Source organism: Candoia aspera, chromosome 1, assembly GCF_035149785.1.
Source record: "Candoia aspera isolate rCanAsp1 chromosome 1, rCanAsp1.hap2, whole genome shotgun sequence".
In the NCBI taxonomy this organism is placed as follows: domain Eukaryota; kingdom Metazoa; phylum Chordata; class Lepidosauria; order Squamata; family Boidae; genus Candoia; species Candoia aspera.
In genome coordinates this window covers 207,233,323-207,254,554 of record NC_086153.1, presented here as the reverse complement: position 1 = coordinate 207,254,554, position 21,232 = coordinate 207,233,323, and the positions used below count along the sequence as shown (strand labels likewise).

The 21,232-nt window shown below is 37.4% G+C and overlaps 1 protein-coding gene across 4 annotated transcripts in view; it reads right to left on the bottom strand.

Moving 5' to 3' along the window:
• ZEB2 (zinc finger E-box binding homeobox 2) overlaps nucleotides 1-21,232 on the bottom strand; it is a 165,819-nt gene that overhangs the window by 20,023 nt on the left and 124,564 nt on the right. For all 4 annotated transcript variants that reach the window (XM_063318389.1, XM_063318391.1, XM_063318388.1 and 1 more), the window contains exons 4-8: nucleotides 19,796-19,867; nucleotides 14,681-14,869; nucleotides 13,759-13,973; nucleotides 11,225-11,333; nucleotides 4,381-6,353 (exon numbers count right to left, since the gene is read on the bottom strand). In XM_063318389.1, coding sequence (XP_063174459.1) covers nucleotides 4,381-6,353; nucleotides 11,225-11,333; nucleotides 13,759-13,973; nucleotides 14,681-14,869; nucleotides 19,796-19,867 — 2,558 coding nt within the window. The remainder of the gene's footprint in view (nucleotides 1-4,380; nucleotides 6,354-11,224; nucleotides 11,334-13,758; nucleotides 13,974-14,680; nucleotides 14,870-19,795; nucleotides 19,868-21,232) is intronic.

The following is a 21,232-nucleotide window of genomic DNA, read 5'->3' as shown; positions in this document are numbered from 1 at the left end:
CCCAACCACAGATGCTGAAGAAGCTGAAGTAGAGCAGTTCTGTGAGGACCTGCAGCACCTATTGGACAACACGCCTAAAAGAGATGTTATTTTCATCATGGGAGACTGGAATGCTAAGGTAGGCAGTCAAATGACACCTGGAATTACAGGTAAGCATGGCCTGGGAGAACAAAATGAAGCAGGACATAGGCTGATAGAATTTTGCCAAGACAACTCACTCTGCATAACAAACACTCTCTTCCAACAACCTAAGAGACAGCTTTATACATGGACTTCACCAGATGGACAACACCGAAATCAGATTGATTACGTCCTTTGCAGCCAAAGATAGCGGACATTTATACAGTCAGTAAAAACAAGACCTGGAGCTGACTGTAGTTCCGATCACGAACTTCTTCTTGCACAATTTAGGATCAGACTAAAGAGATTAGGGAAGACCCACAGATCAGCTAGATATGAGCTCACTAATATTCCTAAGGAATATGCAGTGGAGGTGAAGAATAGATTTAAGGGACTGGACTTAGTAGATAGGGTCCCGGAAGAACTATGGACAGAAGTCCGCAACATTGTTCAGGAGGTGGCAACAAAATACATCCCAAAGAAAGAGAAAACCAAGAAGGCAAAATGGCTGTCTGCTGAGACACTAGAAGTAGCCCAAGAAAGAAGGAAAGCAAAAGGCAACAGCGATAGGAGGAGATATGCCCAATTAAATGCAAAATTCCAGAGGTTAGCCAGAAGAGATAAGGAATTATTTTTAAACAAGCAATGCATGGAAGTGGAAGAAGACAATAGAATAGGAAGGACAAGAGACCTCTTCCAGAAAATTAGAAACATCGGAGGTAAATTCCAGGCAAAAATGGGTATGATCAAAAACAAAGATGGCAAGGACCTAACAGAAGAAGAAGAGATCAAGAAAAGGTGGCAAGAATATGCAGAAGGCCTGTATAGGAAGGATAACAATATCGGGGATAGCTTTGATGGTGTGGTCAGTGAGCTAGAGCCAGACATCCTGAAGAGTGAGGTGAGGGCCTTAAGAAGCATTGCTAATAACAAGGCAGCAGGAGACAACGGCATCCCAGCTGAACTGTTCAAAATCTTGCAAGATGATGCTGTCAAGGTAATGCATGCTATATGCCAGCAAATTTGGAAAAGACAAGAATGGCCATCAGAGTGGAAAAAATCAACTTATATCCCCATACCAAAAAAGGGAAACACCAAAGAATGTTCAAACTATCGAACAGTGGCACTCATTTCACATGCCAGTAAGGTAATGCTCAAGATCCTGCAAGGTAGACTTCAGCAATTCATGGAGCGAGAATTGCCAGATGTACAAGCTGGGTTTAGAAAAGGCAGAGGAACTAGGGACCAAATTGCCAATATCCGCTGGATAATGGAAAAAGCCAGGGAGTTTCAGAAAAAGATCTATTTCTGTTTTATTGACTATTCTAAAGCCTTTGACTGTGTGGACCATAACAAATTGTGGCAAGTTCTTAGCGGTATGGGGATACCAAGTCATCTTGTATGCCTCCTGAAGAATCTGTATAACGACCAAGTACCAACAGTAAGAACAGACCACGGAACAACGGAACAACGGACTGGTTTAAGATTGGGCAAGGAGTACGGCAGGGCTGTATACTCCCACCCTTCCTATTCAACTTGTACGTAGAACACATCATGCGACATGCTGGGCTTGAGGAATCCAAGGCTGGAGTTAAAATCGCTGGAAGAAACATTAATAATCTCAGATATGCAGATGATACCACTTTGATGGCTGAAAGCAAAGAGGAACTGAGGAGCCTTATGATGAAAGTGAAAGAAGAAAGTGCAAAAGCTGGCTTGCAGCTAAATCTCAAAACAACCAAGATTATGGCAACCAGCTTGATTGATAACTGGCAAATAGAGGGAGAAAACGTAGAAGCAGTGAAAGACTTTGTATTTCTAGGTGTGAAGATTACTGCAGATGCTGACTGCAGTCAGGAAATCAGAAGACGCTTAATCCTTGGGAGAAGAGCAATGACAAATCTCAATAAAATAGTTAAGAGCAGAGACATCACACTGACAACAAAGGTCTGCATAGTTAAAGCAATGGTATTCCCTGTAGTAACATATGGCTGCGAGAGCTGGACCATAAGGAAGGCTGAGAGAAGGAAGATCGATGCTTTTGAACTGCGGTGTTGGAGGAAAATTCTGAGAGTGCCTTGGACTGCAAGAAGGTCAAACCAGTCCATACTCCAGGAAATAAAGCCAGACTGCTCACTTGAGGGAATGATATTAAAGGCAAAACTGAAATACTTTGGCCACATAATGAGAAGACAGGACACCCTGGAGAAGATGCTGATGCTAGGGAGAGTGGAGGGCAAAAGGAAGAGGGGCCGACCAAGGGCAAGGTGGATGGATGATATTCTAGAGGTGACGGACTTGTCCCTGGGGGAGCTGGGGGTGTTGACCGACAGGAAGCTCTGGCGTGGGCTGGTTCATAAAGTCACGAAGAGTTGGAAGCAACTAAATGAATAAACAACAACATGTATGTATGTATGTTTCAGAAGATTGATCAAGCAACAGCTACGTAGATTTTTACACACACACACACACAATAAATGTTAGAAAGGGTTTAATTGAATTTTATATTTAGGTACAAAACGTTATTATGCAATCCATTTACATGTATGTCTCCCTTCTAAAGGCCTTGAGCTACAATTTTATATTTAATTTTGTAATTTGAAATTGGGAGTATTAATAACACTTTTTATCAATGCACTGTCTATGTTAAAACAGCCTTCAGCATTAAGCAGTAATGAATGTGGATCAGTGAATTATTAAATTTCTTGATATTTATTTTGTCTTGATCCAAAGAGAGTACAAACTTGCATGATAACATACATTTCCATTTGCTATCAGATAGTTCTGTTTCTTAGACTAGGCTTGTACAAATTTATATCAGAATATATTAAATAAGCTTAAATACATTCACAAAGAAGGCAGATGTACTATAAATTGGAATAGTAAAACAGCTGTTATGGAAGTATCGTGCTATTTATGCTCCTATTGTCCAGAGAGGGATTATGGTCTAAACCATACCTTATTTTTTACATTTGAGAATAGAAAACATATTTACTAGTATTAAAAGTATTACTGGAACCTAATGGATAATATAGGAATGTCTGTCTGTCTGCCTATCTACCGATGTACTTCCTACCTATTAATGCATTTTTCCTCTGATTAAAATATTTCTACATTTGATGTTTCTAAACAGCTAAAAACTATGTAAGATCACTCCATGGTTCAGTGATACAGTATATGCTTGTTTGTGGATTCCCTGGTTCAGTCCTCATCTTCTCCAATTAAGGAGAGATCTTGTCATAGATAATGGGAAAGACTCCTGCGTAAAACCTAGAGAGTAGCTATTAAAGTAGATGACATTGAGTGAAGTGGATGTGATATGATATATGAGCCAGTTTCATATGACCACTTATAGTTTATAAAACATCATCCTAATTCAAGATTGATTTAATCTTTTTTGAAGATGACAAATGATCGAATCCTTCTGTGTAAATGAAGAATACAGCAGATGCTCCTAAAGTACTGGAATTTGTTTAGAGTCTTCTCCAACAGATCTATGGGACAGGATGAGTGGATGGGTGCATGGCATAGAGATATGTAGAAAATAGAGTAGATGAGATGAAAGTAAGTCTGGTTTGAGGATCTTCATAAACCTTTTAATAGCTTTATAAAGATTAGTCAGAACCTATTATAAAGAGCTTATTGCTGTATTATCATTGCCACATAACTCTCTGGAATATTCTAAGGGTTCTGGTGAACACTTTACCAATGAAGCCAGGGAACAGGGGTATGGGGTGGGGGTGGGGTGTCACACAGGGCTATATTTATTTTAGATATAGGAATATTATTTCTCTCAGCAGTCTTTTCTTTACTACTACAAGCTTACTAGGAAAAGCTTTTCTGTGTATGAATGTTTGCCTATCTTAATTCTGCTTATAAGTTTCGTTTCTCTTTTTAAACCTTTCACTCATTAAAAACAAGCTAAATGAATCACAAAACTTTAGAATTATGTTGCAAGTCATTAAATATTATTCAATCGAAGTGAATATTTGTAGCTCAGGGTTGAACTGTGGAGTCCTTGGTGCTCTCTGAGCCTTGTTGTTTTCTTGCAGACGTTTCATTGCCAGACTAGGCAACATCTTCAGTGCAAACAGGGAGTGGACCAAGCCACAGTATATAAACTGAGAGCAAGGCCCACTCCCTCTTTGCACTGAAGATGTTGCCTAGTCTGGCAATGAAATGTCTGCAAGAAAACAACAAGGCTCAGAGAGCACCAAGGACTCCACAAATATACAGTTATGAAACAATCCATAGATTTACCTGAAATCCTTGCTTCCGCTGGTACTTTCGCCTTTGCTGCATGTCAGCAAATGTAGCTGCTCCAGTTGGGTATGTATAGGCCATATGTGGTAGGAAGCTCATTTGATCTATTCCAGGATATGGTCGTAGCCCAGGAATGCTGGTCTGAACAGGAGGCATAAAAGTGGCTGGGGGAAATGCGCTCTGTGGTGGAAGTGTGGTATATAAAGGTTTGGCACTAAAAGGGTTCATACCAAATATTGGATTAGTGCTTTTATCCAAACTATTTGAATTAGAAAATTCTTTCTTGATAAAAGTCAAGTTCAGTGGCTCATCTGAGGTTTCAGATAATGAAGAAACACTGTTGTGGTCTACATTTACACTATTGGATTTTGTTTTATTCTTTGTAGCTATAATATTTTTGGGTTCCTTCATTTGTTTTGGTAAAGACAAGTCCAAAGGCTCAGCCTGAAGCTCCTCAGAGGAGAAACTGTTTGGAGTGTAAGAACTACTGTGGGAGTTTTTAGAAGATGTGGAAGAAAGATTTAATGGTGAAGGAGTATTGCTCCTGGAGTGGTCCAATTTCTCAACTGGTTTAATATTGGTAAAGTGAGTAGGTTTTGTTAGCCTGAGAGGAGTATCACAGTTAGTAACACTATTATGAAGTTCCGCTATAGATGGTGATGTTATAGAGTCCACAGGCTTTATAGGGGATCTGGCTGACAAAGAGTCTTTAGTGGGAGTGTTGTTGGTGGCAGCCAGCACCACCTTGGCATTGCTCCTTTCCAGAGGTGGCGACCTGGAAGTTGTGTGTTGGTAGACTTTTCGTTGTTCAAACCATTCCTTCACAAATTCCTGAGGAAGGCCAACTGCAATGGAAATTTTCAGTAGTTCATCAGAAGTGGGCTCCATATTCATAGCAAAGTATGCTTTAAGTACAGACATATGGTCCTTATATGGATTGATAGGGCTAGTCATTCCTTTCTCAGAAAGTACAGATGATAGGAGGAGAGCTTGCTTATCAACAAACACACCTGGTTTGCTAGGAGCCATATTTTCATGAGGTTGGAGGACTGCCTTGATTTCTTCATTCATCTTACAGAGGTACCGTTCATGTTGATGCAGGGGAATGGGTCCAGGAAAACTTTCTTTACAGAATTGGCATGAAAATGGAGTGGGTATATTATGGTTTTCTATCATTTTATCTTCAGTCACCAAATCTATTAGGGTGCGTAGTTTTTCTTTCTTAATGTTGTTGAGCTGCCTCCTTGAATCCGTAGTCAAACTCTGGAGACAAGCTTTGGCTTCATTGACTTTTTCTAATGTGTAGTCAATAATACTTTTAGTGGCACCATTATGACTGACTACTGGAAGACCCACGGGTGGAATACCAGGAGAAGTAATGCCTTGATCCTCTGGCTGGGAACATGGGTCCTTCATGTGGTAAACTTTCAGCTTAGAAATTTCTTCAGTGCTGCAGTCCATTTTCTGCCTAGAAACGGTGTTGTCTACAATCTGTAGGACTTTCTGCACTTCACTTAAATTGCTCCCCATTGCTGGGAATCCAAGTAAAGGTGCTTCCATCCCTACCCCTAAGTGCTGCATTGGACTTTGCGTAGAAGCATGGATTCCTATTGGGCTGGTTGCACCAAGTCTGCCATTCATGAATGGATTAGCACCAGTAAAGCCATGAGTTGTCATCAGAACTTTATATTCATTGAAATCTAGTGGTTCTGTTTTTATTTTAAGTAAGCCTGATTGCTCAGACATACTAAGTGGTTTTCCATTCTCCAGCTTGTTTCTCAGTTGTGTAATGGCTGAATTAGTAGGTGAGGAAGATACAGAATTAGGAGAAGAACCCGTCTTGATATTGTTTCTCATTCGACCATTTACAGAAATTAAACCAATGCATTTCTTGCTGCTGATGTGTGAACTGTATGAACCAGAATGGGAGAAACGCTTCTTGCAATTTGGACATTCATATGGTTTTTCACCTGCAATGAATTTTTAAAGATTTCAGTATTTTAGTAACACACAAACTGAAATATTCTTTAGATTTCTGTTGCAGCAGCTATGTATGCTAAGCTAGCAAAGCTAGCAAATCCATTCCATCTTATTATATTTTCTCCCTTCCTTCCAAATTACATTTAGGTCTCTGCATGTAGAAATAATTGTCTAAAAATATCTAATTTTCTGGTAGCCCTAATTTTGATTGCTGCTAACATTTTGTAGTGCACAAATGTGTGTGTTTTAAAAAGGGAATAAAGCTTCTCCTGCAATGTAATTATGCAAATAAATTTGAAAACCTATATATATTAATCTTTGCAATACCTAAATAGAGTGGGCAGGATATAATTTTGCCATGTTTTTTTAAAAAAGAGCCCAGGCAACATGCAGTTTCGATGAACTTACTTTTCAGCAAGTTCTCCATTTGAATAACACAGCACTGAATATTCCTGGAATTATTTTACCCTACGTAATTGAGTTTGTGACTGTTAGCAGTATCACATTCTACCACTATAAATATGTTCACTTGCCCTTTCTTTTCTCATCCAGCTTCCTAAACTGAAACTTAGGATAGGTTCTGCCTGAGAATAAGTTATGGATATTTATTTATTTGGCTTTTAATTGTTGATACTTCCAGATGAGCTACTGGGAAAAGATCAAAGAGTAGTAGAGATGTCTCTGAAGCAAACATAATATCTTACTCATCCCTAATCTCTTCTTTAAAGCCAAAATCTTGTTGTATGCCGCCCAGAGTAACTTTTTCATGAGATGGGCAACCATATAAATTTGATGAATAAATAAAATAAATAAGTGTGCATGAGTTCAGTAATTCAGAGTTTGAAGGCTAGAAATTCTTTCCTTTGCTGGAGCACATGGAGAACTACCAACAGAGATTCCTTCTACAGACTACAGGAATTTGCAATGCCCATTGACTTGAGCTTTACACAGTGTGTCAAGGGTCACTGTCAGAAAGTTAGAGGGCTAGGATCTGTTATGAGAGAGGGGACCTGGAGGATTAATGGATACCAAGAATACCTTACCTCCCTCCCAAACTCCAAAAATGCTTCCTCCTCAGAAGGCCAAAAGACTTGCAAACTTTGTCTAGGAAACTCTGGAGGTGCAAAATAGAAGCTGATGGGCCATTTTCAGTTCCCACATTTTGCATCACTGACCTAAAACAATGCTATTCTTCCCACTTACTTCCCATATCCTATCATATAATGTTGGACATACAGAATGTCTGTAGGTTGAGTCATGGCAACTGGATTTCTTTCTTTTTGGTAGAAACATTTTGCTGCTAGTCCAAGCAGCTTCTTCAGTCTGGGCAAAGGTTGGTGAGGGGGGGCCCATATATGTCTACCAGGGTGGCTGCATTGTCCCTACACCTGAATGCAGCCACCCTGGAAGACATATATGGGGCCCCCTCACCAACCTTTGCCCAGACTGAAGAAGCTGCTTGGACAAGCAGCAAAATGTTTCAACCAAAAAGAAAGAAATCCAGTTGCCGTGACTCAACCTACAGACAATTCCACCTGGATGACTGAGAATCTTCATCAACATACAGAATGATAAATGCTATGTTTACTTTACACCACAGAAAAAATCTATGTGATGCTCCAGAACTAGAAACTTTTAAAGCTGGGGATGGGGTGGGGGGAAGATGGCGGGGTGGGGGGGGATAGAATCACATAGCACAAAATCTCTAGACAGTTTTCCTCCCACTTTGTCCTGCCTCCTTAAAATCTCCTAATTATCTCAAGTTTTTCTTAGCCAAAGAAGCAACAGCAATTATATTTCCCCTTTCATTATTCAGCACCATTACCTAATAAATAATAACTATCGATGTCAATCAAACTTGTGAAAAAGTATTATACAATTCACATAATCTGCATTTTCTCAGGAACTATTACAGTCTGCACAATGGGAAAATGTGATAAAATTTGCTCCTTAAATACAACTTTTAAGAATACTTTTATGGACTATATGCCTTTTATGGACTATATGCCTTTACGTAAGAAAAAATATCTACTATAACATGCATATATATATAAATATATATATATATGACTTCCAGATCCAGACAGACAAGAAGGTACTGGCCAATCAACCGGACATTGTGGTAATAGACAAGGGCCAGAAGACAGCGGTGGTGATAGATGTAGTGGTGCCAAGTGACAGAAACATCAGGAAGAAGGAATATGAGAAGCTGGAGAAGTACCAGGGCCTGAAGGAAGAACTAGAGAGGATGTGGAAAGTGAAGGCCAAAGTGGTCCCAGTGGTGGTAGGAGCACTTGGGCCTGTGACCCCCAAGCTGAGAGAGTGGCTCCAACAGATCCCAGGAACTACATCAGAGCTCTCTGTCCAGAAGAGTGCAGTGCTAGGAACGGCTAAGATACTGTGCAGAACTCTCAAACTCCCAGGCCTTTAGTAGAGGACCCGAGGTTGAGGACACATACTACCCATATGGATGAGAAGGGATTTTTTTTTTATAAAATAGTTAAGGGCCTTCAGGTTCTCAGAATCTTTACCAAATATATGGGCTACATTTACACAATATGTTGAATCACAAACCAGCCAGTCATATTTTAACTGAACATGTTATGTTAACCCATCTGGTTAGTTTATAGGTCAATAAATTGTGTGAATCCAAAAAATTCTGTTAATTGAATAAATCATGGACAGTTAAGTATGGGTAGGTATGTCATATGAACACAGCCACAGTCAGGTACACTACAACAAATAAAGCTAATATCACATTAAAAAAATATGTAGATTAAACAACAGTTGGTGCTAGATTCACTGAAAGGTTCAAGTTAAAGAATATTTCTACTTAGCTATGGTTCCTAAACAGATTACTAAAACAAGTGGCATGATCTAGCAGATATAAGTGATTTTAAGTCCCAGTTAAGGCATAACAGGAAACTCTGATTTTCATTCTATGAAAAGAAGCTATAAAAGTCTTTGCCATCATTAGATTAAGAGTCTACTTTTGAATATAAGCAAATGATAGTTCCCCATGACTTATGCATTCAGGAAACTGTGTTTACTTAAGCTAAGAGTAATGAGAATAAGCCAGGATGAAATTATGGTCCCAGATCCAAGTTTGTTTCAATTTGTAGTTAAATACAATCACAGTTCCTGAAGTTTTGGCATTACAGGTAAACTTTTTCTTCTGGGGGGAGAGAAGAGAGAAAGAGAAAAAGAAAGGAAAAATGTCGCCACAGAATACTCTTATAGTGAGAAACAGTGGTTTATTTTTACATCTCATCTAAGCCATTTGCTTGAATCGGCATGTTAGACCCATATTTATATTTCTCCAATTAAAAATCATTGGGAATTAGAAGTTCTTAATTTTGGATTAGACTAAAATTTCCCAGGACTGATCTACTTTGTAAAAAGCAACATTCATTGCTTGTTTTTAGATACTTATAACTTAATTAACACAATTAGTATATTAAATATTAACAAAATCTGCTTTCCAGAGTTATTACAACTTACAATAAAGCTTGAGTCTGTAAAATATGACACTGAAGGATTTTGTTTGTTTGCAGCATATATTTACCTATTTAAGCACAGGGAAAGACTCCCTCAGGATGAACTCAGTCCTTATAACTACTGTACATATCAAACCCCATGTAGATTTTTTGGGCAATGATATGGAAGTGGGTCACCACTCCTTTCTGGGATTTTTTTCAACTACTCAGTGTAGACTCTAGCCCTGTGATTTCCTGATGCTCTCCCATACAGTACTAAACATGTTCTATACGAATCACTGAGATTTACTTCCGAGTAAACTTCTCAGCAGACTGGAAAGATATATAACAATTTAACTGAAAGGAAGTTCCACTCAACTTGGTGGGACTTACTTACGGAGGTATATATGTGTATGTCTGTGTCCTATAAAATATTTATTATTTATTTAAAATAACCCAGAATTCTGAGCTTTATAAGTACTTTTTGACTGCGGAAAAATTCAGTTAGATTTTCATGTACTGAGAAATTCAAATTGCCCCATTTTTCCCATTGTTCTGTGACCTAATGCAAGAACTTACAGGAGATCAAATAAATAACTTTAAAAAAAACATGGCTGATTCACTGATTTGGAAAGCTGCAGCTAATCTTTGATACCTGATAAGGAGGTGTCAAAGTTTGCTTTGTTTATACATTACTTTTTTTATACTTGGAAAAACAATTTACAGATACTGTATGAGTATAGTGAATGAAAAAGTCCTATGCTACAAACATCATCCACTGAAGGTTTGAATAAATTATAAAAGGCTGGTTTCACACACTGCCCTCTGCTATTAGGTAGGTTGTTTGATATACAAATAGGCAGGTATCTATTAATAAAACATGGTTTTAGGGCAAAAAAACTCCAGTGAAACCATTGTTCATTATTGGCTTACTTAGTGTAACAGTGGCTGACTATTATATACAGATGAAATATTTGCTTTGTTCATACTGCCCTGGCTTATTCTTGGTTTGTTTTATCTAAAGCTCCATAGAAGTATGAAGCAAGAATAACTAAAAAAAAGATGGAAATCGAACTAGGAATTGGCCACACAAGCCATGATAAATTAGTAATCTTGCTTATCTGTAAGACAGATTCTGAACTGTCCAAGAAACAGTGCTTAAAACTAACATGGCTCAGTGTGATACATGAATCCAGCCCATGGCTAGTTTACACATTACATTAAAACATATCAAGTGTCTTCAGATATCACATTAAGCCAAAAGAAAGCAAATCATATTCTGTGTTTGTTGGAACTAGTTCAATATCCTGTTTATTGTTTCTCTTGTTAAAAGTCAATTCATTAAACAAAATGCAAATGAGGGCCCTGGCACCTCAAGGACTCACCACTATGGATTCGCAGGTGTTCCTTCAGATGGTGCTTATACTTGAAGGCCTTGCCACACTCCGTGCACTTAAACTTACGATTGCCCGCTCCTTGGGTCAGCATTTGGTGCTAGGAGAGTTAAGATGTCAGCATGAATTTTATGCAAATATATGTCCAAGGGTGTGTGCATAATTATATATAAAGGGGGAAGGAAGGGAAAGGACAAAGAGATAGCAAGATCGCATTTGGAGGGAAAAAAATAATTAAAGCGGCTTTGTATTTATTTGTCCAAGAAGATGCTCTGCACGGACATTTATTTGCTTCATTGGTGCTGCCATAAAAATCAAAGCATTGGCAGCAAACCTGAAGCCAGTTTGTAAGCATTTTCAGCATTTGCCTTGGAATTATATTAAGACATGCAATATTGGGAAGAATGGATTTTTAATTTTTTGAAGAAACTGAGGTTTGTTATATTTTAGCACACTTGTTGTTCTTCATAATTGCAGCTTAAAAACTGTGTCTCTAAAACCCTTTCTTGTGCCTCTGAATCATTCAGCATTGTGATTACATGCAAGATTTATTTGTTATCAAATGCAAGAGGTGCTCACTGCTGAGAAAAAAAATCCTGATCAGACAATTAACTCTTTCTTTCTTTCTTTCTTTCTTTCTTTCTTTCTTTCTTTCTTTCTTTCTTTCTTTCTTTCTTTCTTTCTTTCTTTCTTTCTTTCTTTCTTTCTTTCCTCCTTTGCAATGCAAAGTAGCCAGGACAAAACAAGAAGAAAAGTTGGCAGAAAGGACAAGTTAAAAAGCAGCATAAAGATAGAATCAAACACAGCTGACCTTTCTGAACAAGGGAGGAAAGTGCTGTGACTTTGAATTCTGACCAAGAAAAAAAAAAGCTGCAGTCATCTAGTCTGGATGTTCAAGGTAGGAGGTCAGCCTTTTTTTTCCCCCCACCAAGCAGCAATGACACAAAAGACTATTGCAGAAAAGACAGCCCAGAAACGGTATGACAACTGCTAGGGTGTGCTGAATCTTCCCACATTCCTAGTGAGACAGATGGTGTTACATGGGACACAGGGAGGGTTGTTCAAACAGCAGCAACCTTCAAAGATCAAGCAGAGCCCAGCCCGCCGAGCCCCATTGAGGGACCAGTGCTCATATGTTGCTGAGTTGCATAAACAAACAGCAACAGCTGCTTTGTCTCCCCCCACAGCCCTCAGAGGACTACTATAAACTTTAGTTGTGCCACTGTTAATATGATACAATCATTTTAATTTACTAATTGTAAATGCCATGAGCAAATGAGGGGACTTTTCAACACCAAAGCTACCATTCGTAATGCGCCAACACAATCACACTCTTGCATGTGAAATGTAAGGCAGTTAGATTGGATAAATATCCAGCCATTTTCTTCCTAGTGTTTTCATAGTTAGAAGCAACAGAGAAACCAAAGGAGAAAAAGCCATGCCATCTTAATATTTTGCAGTGAAGGGGGCAGAGTAACAGATTAATACTCTCTTGATTCTTTAAAATGAAATATTATGTTAAATTCTGCCACAATGATATTTTACTGATTGCAGAAAGAAAGTGAGAGATGAGAACCAATCATCAAATTGATTAGAAGGTGAGCCTGATAACACGTAAGACTAATTAAAGATGTATTTTAGTTGGAGATTCCTGTTAAGATAAATTAGTATATTTTATTTTCTTTAGAATAGAAATAAACTATACGATTGGGCACAGTGCACACCATTGGAATTTGCATTATAATACATCATAGGAAAAATTTTAGGAAGGAGATCTCAAAAATTCACATTTGGTATAAAAAGAACTTTCTAAAATAGCACTTTTGAGTAACTTGTTTATTAATATATCAAAGTTTAATAAGTTCAAACCAGACACTTTCTATCTGATCAAATGTAATACACATCTGATCAAGGAATCGTTTTGATTAATAGCAGATAGGATGCTGTGACATAAATTTCAGGTGTTGACTGATAATGCGATCATACATTGTTAAAACAGTCATAATGCATGCCACATATGTGTGCCACAAGATTAACTCAAAATTCTAAACTTTGGGAAAGATATACATGAGGCTCCATAAAAAGTTAGGAATGATAGAAAAGAAGAGTAGAAGATTCTTGAGACATCTTTGAGATCCTATGTGGTAAAAAAATGCAAAGTAAAACTAGGTAAAAAATAGGATTAAAATTGCTAAGATGTTTAATAATGTATAATTAAAATGCCACAATTTCATTCACATTTTGAGGAACATAAAAAAAATGAAACTAAAGTCAAGTTTAAGTGCAAATAAAATTTCTAAATTAGAAATTAACACACTCATTCGATCGTGAACATAAGACTATTAAATCATATTAGAAGAGACCATCAAAAAATCATTTAGACTTCAATTAAAGCTATTACCATTAAAAGATCTGCATCTTCAAAATGCCATGAAAAATTAATAATGATTGCCAATCAAAGCAATATCATTTCTCTAAGGGGTTATTATAGAAAGAAATCACTTAAAGTCAGCCCCCCTCCCCACCTGATCTGTCCCTGGCTTGTGCGTCACCATATGCCGCTCGAGCTGGGTGCGGTAGGCAAATGTGTAGTTGCAGAGAGGACAGGGGAAGTTTTCCTCGTTCTTCTCATGGCGGTACTTGATGTGCTCCTTCAGGGAGGTCAAACGCTTGTAGCCCCGGTCGCAGTACGGGCAGGTCAGCAGTTGGGCAAAAGCATCTGGAGTTCCAGGTGGCAGGTCTTTAGCCAGGAGACATAAGAGAAAGAAGCCAGCGGAAAGGTCAGTAAATCAATGGCAGCTAATGGGCTTCTTGCCCAGGATGGGTTGACAAAAATCACTTCAATCTGCCTACACTAGAGACCCATGATTTCTACCTAGGCTGAACACCACATCAATCATTTTTTACACGTTTGAAAAAACCTTGGATATTGTTCACTAGAAAATTAACTCAACATTTTGTTTTATCCCATTTTAAGACTTTATCTACTGCACTACTAGACAGAAAGAGATAAAAACAAAAGATGTTTTGTTAACTGATGCTGTTTACTTAATTACCACACTTCATCTCCTTATATACTATCTAGTTCATCCTCATGGATGCTTTTTTCGTTATTTGCTGAAGACTTAGACTCAATGAGTAACTGTTAATTTGCCTGATAAAAAGTCAATCATTCCAAAGTAAAATTAAAGCCAGCACACTAGTCCTTTAAAATATAACCTTTACTTCCCCTGTTATTTACTTCACCTATACCATATTCTCAATTTGCTGACTTAAAAAAAATTAAATCACAATATGCTGAAATTACAGTCCCAGTCTTTGCTCATGAAATTCCATGGTACTGCAGCTGTTCTTCAATTTTAAGGTAAACATCCAGGCATGTAGTGCATTTATAATTGCAACAGCTGCAAAAGGTCAAGAGTGGCTAAAAATGAATTCCATCCTCACCATTTTCTTCTTGCCCATTGGCCTCTGGAGTGCCAAGGCGAGACAGTTCCTCAGGGGCTTCTGGGTAAATAATGGCTGTATCACTGCGCTGTAGGTACTCTGCTATACTGACTGAATGTCCATCTCCTTCCTCCAGTTTTCTCTTAGCAAAATATTCTTCAAAGTCTGACGTGCAATTTGCATTCTTAACTAAAATGGAAAAGGGACAAGCAGGGGAAAAAAGAAAAATTAAATGGCTCTGTGTTTATAATCTCTGGGAGATTATAAACCCCTCTGTGGAACATTTTAAGCCTGTCTTTGGTCACCCTTATCTCCACCTGGTTTATTTCACTAATCAGAAAATTAATAACTAATTTTAGTCTCTGATGGTGATATTCATTAATGAAGAAAGAAAGCCATGGAGATCCCTCTGTATCACTAAAAATGAAAAATGGGCAATCTTGTATTATATGTATGCACAGAGCCAAACGAATAGTTTTTCATACTTTCATATATTCTAGTTTATACTTCACAAAAATCACCAAACTTCAATAATGTAACTACAGCCTGAGAGCAATTGTGCTGTCTGTGCGAATGGATGTGAGATCGTTACCCTAGCTTTAGCTCCTCCAAAACTCTATGGATTAGGTTTAGCACTTCTAAATCCTTTCAGGGTGGGGATTCTTTGACAGATGGTTTATGATGTTTGCTCTTTCTTTTCCCATTTCTGCTTAGATATAGGGCTTTCATGCTGGACTGGGGTATAGAAAATGAGGAGAGAGTAGACACAGAGTAATAAGCAGTAATAAGAGCTAGAACTGAGCTCTGCCATATACATTTTTCTCAGAGAACTCAGGGTAGCTAATAAACACTTGTTTTGAATTGTATAACATTCTTAGGGGAAATACTACTTCTTTTTCCTAAATTACTCAAATAAAGTGAGATTTGGAGTTATCTTACAAACAGAGCAATGCATTTCTGCCACATAACTGTGTGAAGTAGGTTCTTAAAACTATTTTTCAATCTGCACTGAAAATGCCCTTATTTTCCCATTAAATACAAACCTGCTCTATTTTTATTGTTGCTGAAATGCCTATGAAAACAATGTCCTCTGTATCACAAAACATCCCCTTGCTAAAATTAAAATTTTTCCTTCCTTGCTTTATGAACATTAAATATAAGAACAATTTGGCAAAATCTCCTAATATTTAAACCCTGCCGTATAGAAGATGTGGCGTTCAATTAAACTGATATTAAAGGGACTTAAGCTTATGTAACTCAGGGCAGAATTATAGTTGAAAAACCAGAAATTTAAATTTTCTTTTAGAAAGCATCTTCATGGACTTATACAAAGACTTTTATTGTCATTTATTTTCTATAAACTATACATATGAACATTTCACTCCATTTTTTTGGTTTGATCAGATTACAAACTCTGTGCCAAGATGTTTAAAATATTGTCTCTCTCATGAACCAGCCAAACTAGAGATCAGTTTGATTCTGCTTCTCATACAATAGCATAAATCAGTAATATCTATCATAAAATCAATGAGGTTGGATTGATAATTAAGTTAAGATACTTAAGGCAACAGGCTAGAAACCAGGCGACTGAGAGTTCTAGTCCCGCCTTAGGCATGAAAGCCAGCTGGATGACCTTGGGCCAGTCAGTCTCTCTCAGCCCAACTCACCTCACAGGGTTGCTGTTGTGGGGAAAATAGGAGGATGGAGGAGTATTAGGTATGTTGGCCACCTTGAGTTATTTATAAAAATAATAAAGGGATAAAAATAAAATGAATAAATAAATAAATATTTGGAGCTGGTGGTTTGTTAGCCTTATGACCCGAAGCACACCATTGCTCCTTTGGCGTGACATTCTCTTTCTCTATTATCTTGAACATTAAACTTCATTTCAGTGGAGAAATAAGTGAATAATATAGTCAACAATTTTTCCTCATTATTCCTGTGTTTTTTATTAGATCTGCAATCTCCACATTAAGTTCCTTTAAACTGGCCTATAATTGTAATTCTGTACAGTAGGCTGCAATTGCCTCCTTTGATAGTAAATGTCTCCTTTGATAGTAAACCTGTGCATTATTCAGTTTCTGTATATATTTAAAGGAATTCAGGAGCTCAGTCAAATATTTATGTCTAACTTATAAACCTTAAAAACGGTGGGATTTACTAAGTTGACAGACCCTTAATAGTAACAATGTTTGCAGTACAATGACATAGTAAAGGGATAGCATAAATATCAAAACTCATATGGTTGCAGATCAGGAATTACCAAGTTTCTTGTGTTACTGCAAAGTATTTACCCATCAGTTGAATAACTGATCAGTGCTACAACCAAAATGGTATCTTCCCCTCAAAACCATATATGGTTATTTTAGAAAAAAACAGGCTTTCCCTTATATGCTCTCTTTGCAGAAATTTCCAAAATATAACCACTCTCATTGATTCATTGTGCATTTAAATTGCCCACAGAAATGAAAGTCCCATCTGTGATTCAAGCTTTTTAGGAAGATGTAAAATGAGTGGCCTCACTAAGGAAGTCTTGTTTTAATTAAAGACTGGGGCAGGGTCTCCTTAAAGACTTGGGAGCATAACATCATACTGTATGAGCATAAACCACACTCAGGAGAGTAGATATTTAAAGGAAACATTCAAGGGCTGGGAGGCCAGTTATTTCTTATGGGAACTCTTGCTGTGAAATGAAGATAGCTGCTCCTAATCGGCAGCAAAGCTAATAAAACCACAGCCCCCATTAAGCAGGAAGTGGCAGGCCGTCATTGGTATACACAGATTAGAGCCGAGGAATGATCAGTCCTTCCAACTTGCCAACTTTTACTTCTGTTTTCATCTTTACAGAGAACTCTTTTCCTACTTAAAGAAGAATGTCTCAAAAGAGAACAGTCCCTGCTACTATTACTGGGGAGGTGGGGCTAGAAAGGAAATTTTCTTTAATGTTGGGGTATCTGATCATCCATTTCCTAAAAATACAATGCAGTGGCTTAAACTGACATATTTGCAGGTTGTGACTGTATGTGAAACAATCTGTTTTAAAAGTTGCTCACATTATGAAAGCCGCTCAAGTATGGCAACCAATTCTGGAACCAATGAATATCCTGATATGATTTAGCTACAAGATTTTTGTTTGTTTGTGTGGTTGTTTTTTAAAGGCTGTAAAATACAATATATCTTTGTAGAAAGCAGATTTCAATCATTCAAAGAGAAAATGACTCAGCCAACCATGTGGCTGATGGATTTGGATACCAGTCATGTACTATATGCATCCAGTTCCATATTTGAAGTCCCCATAAAAATGAAGTGAATTTGAACCGTTCCTGGATTGCATTCAGACTTAAATATTGCTCAATTCTATAATGCCAGTGTGGTTAGTACTGGAATGGAGATCCTCCATGCATTTGAAATACATGGAGATGAAACCCAATGGAAGACTTCTACCAGCATCTCATACAAAGCCTAAATACTACAAATTTCTCAAATGCTAGGTTTAGTTGAGAAAGAAACAATACAATTTTTTTTTTCAACTAAGTATCATACCATAATCCTTGATGCATTTTCTCCTAGCCAAAGGGATGCAATACTATCATAGAGGTTAATTGGTAGAACAGCACTACTGTATTTATTGCAACCTTTGATGACAAGGAGAATAAATGCTGAGAACATCAAAGGTACAAGGGAAGAATCTTATGGTTTTACATGTGATCTTTCATATAAATAGCCACTTGAATTTAAAAGCTGTACATGGTTTGATTCTTTCAGATCACATTACCAAACTCACCAAATATGTCTTTTCTTTGTTTGCTTTTAATCTCAGAAAACAAATGTTCATTATGGTGCTCCAAATTCTGCACTGTAGTTCATGTATATTGAATGTAAAGTGACTTCATTTTACTTTGTGGATTATGTTCCAGACTATAAGGGAATATATGTAACAAAAACGAAAAGACAAAACCTCTGAACCTCAACTCCAATATGCTTTTATTTCTCATTATTTTCCCCATTAAGTATTAGACAAGTCAGTCTGTTGTGCTGTCTAGTAAGAACATGTGGGTGTGTACTGGCATTAGAGATGTGTGAATAATAAACTCCTAACATTTTGGTGCCACCTTCATTCACAATGTTTCAAGTGGGCATCAAGATGGAAACTAAAATACGGAGAACAGGGAACAACTTTGTTGCCTCATTGGAAACAATCACTGTGGTATTCTTATACCTCTGAAGTTATATCAAATTATACATACTAGAATCATGGAGCAAAACATTGCTCATGATGAGGAATAGCTGAGATACAGATCTACAACAAATAGACGGTTCAGAGTACTTCATGCTGCCAATCAAATGCCAAATAGCAGTTTCTTGAGCAATGATGGAAGTGGGCTGCTACTTTCAGAATCTACTTGTGAGCTTTGTAGATGTACGTGATTGGCCATTGTTGGATTAGAATGCTGGATTAGAGAGGCCTTTGGGCTGATTTAGCAGAATAATGTATTTCATTTTTAAATGGAAAATGGCTAGAACAAAATTACTCCTATAAGACAAAACATTTAATATAATTTAAACTAAGCAAAAGACTGACAGCTCAGAAACCAAGCTGCTTTGGTATCAATTTTCCTTTCTTCTCATCTATAAGCAACCAGATTTCTGAGAAAAGCGAGCTAAAAAAAGTTGGACAATACAAAAAATGTCCAAAAATGAAGATAAGTATTCAGTAAAACATCTTGGTCTGGTGTTACTACAAAATGAATACCCACCCCATTATTAATAAAATTTTACAGTCTGTAATAGAATGATACCTCTAGCTGTATTGAATTCCAGCATACTCACCTATATTAGAGAAACGTTTTGTGGTAATGGAAGGTTCCAAATATGTGTCATGAGAAATGAAGGAGAGACAAATGAGGCATCTTAGTGAAAATGTTCCTAGTAACTTCACTGGGTCACTGATTTGCATCAAAGTGAAGCATTTGGGCAGAATTTAAAACACTGGTTAGTAGGCATATCTCAAACTCTCATCTAGGAAAGTAAATTAGCTGTTTAATTCCTTCTCTTTGTAGAAGAGTTAAACAAGCTAAGAGAAAACAAAACTGAGCTCCCAATATATTCCCTTACCTGTTCCATTGTTTCCAGTGGTCTGAATTGTAGCTTCTGGCCCCATGGTGTCATATTCTTCCTTCATTTCTTCTATAATTAAAAAAAAGCATTTTTCAGTCTTTCCCATACCAAACAGCTTATTAAAATACTAATAAAGTAGCAGTAAACATGGGCGATTCTTTCAACCAAAGCACAGGACTGCCCACCTGTGAATGTCTGCATAATGGTTCTGTTCGATCTATTTAATGTGGCTGATCATGTTTCTCATTCAGGAAGCTTCAGTTTGTACATGGTGGATTTTCTCCATATTAGCAGTCCCAGTTATCACTGAGTATTTGTGTTTCTATGAACAGAACTGGGATACTACAATATGACAGCAGTTCCTGTGACCTTAGCAGTTGGAAAGAGGTATCCGTATAATCACAGAAATGGTTGCTGCTATACTGTAATTCAAGTTGTCCAGCAATTACATGACAAAGAATTTTAAGAAAGTTCACCCAGCCAAAACTGTCTTCCTCTGACTGAAATAAGTCCACACTTATTTATGATAAATAGTACAATGGGTGAGGAAGGCCACTAGCTTTTGACATCCACAAAATACGTTTATGACGATAACCTCACCTATCTAAACAAGGACAGACACGTTACATCCACCAAGAGCAAAGAACTATTTATTTATTTATTTATGTAAATATTTAGCGATATATACTGGCAATGTGATATTGTTGTGAGTTTGTTAGTTTATGAACACAGATACTTCAGACTTTCCTGGGTAAGTTTGAGCTTTTCAGTACCTCTTGGCTTCACCTACTTAATATGAGGAATGAGGGCAAGTGTGCTACGTTGAGTTCCTTGGAAGACGGGCAAAATAAAAATGTGAAAAATATATTCTTTCAATGTATCACTGTAAAATAATATTCAGTGGCATGTTCTTAAACTAGGATAGGTTAATTTATCATCTTGGTCTACTTTGATCAGTCTCTAGAGCCTTTCATTCATTATAAACATGCCATACTAAACAAACCACAGAAGCATCTACAGTGTTCCTAGCCACTCTCACTGGCAGAGGAGCCATGGAAATGCAGTCAGTATGTAAGCTGTTAGTTTCTAGAGCTTAATTCTGACTGTTTTCTTGATCTTTGAGGTACGATTTCTCAGTGCTAGAGATTGCAGCAGCTGATGGTGTGCTGGTCATATAACTGATTTTTACTGTGATTGAAAACAGTGGCATCAAGAACTACAATATTAACTGGCCTTTGGACAAATGATGTGAACAATGCTGGTATTTTATATGAAAAAACACACCAGTTTGACTATTACAGTCAAAAATTTATCTTTTTTTTTTTTTTGATACAGCAGGAAAATGCAAAAATGCAGTGCAAACTTAAGTCCCATTAAGTTCAGTGGAGATTTCTCTTAGGTAGATAGGCACAAAACTACAATCTAAGCTTCTTA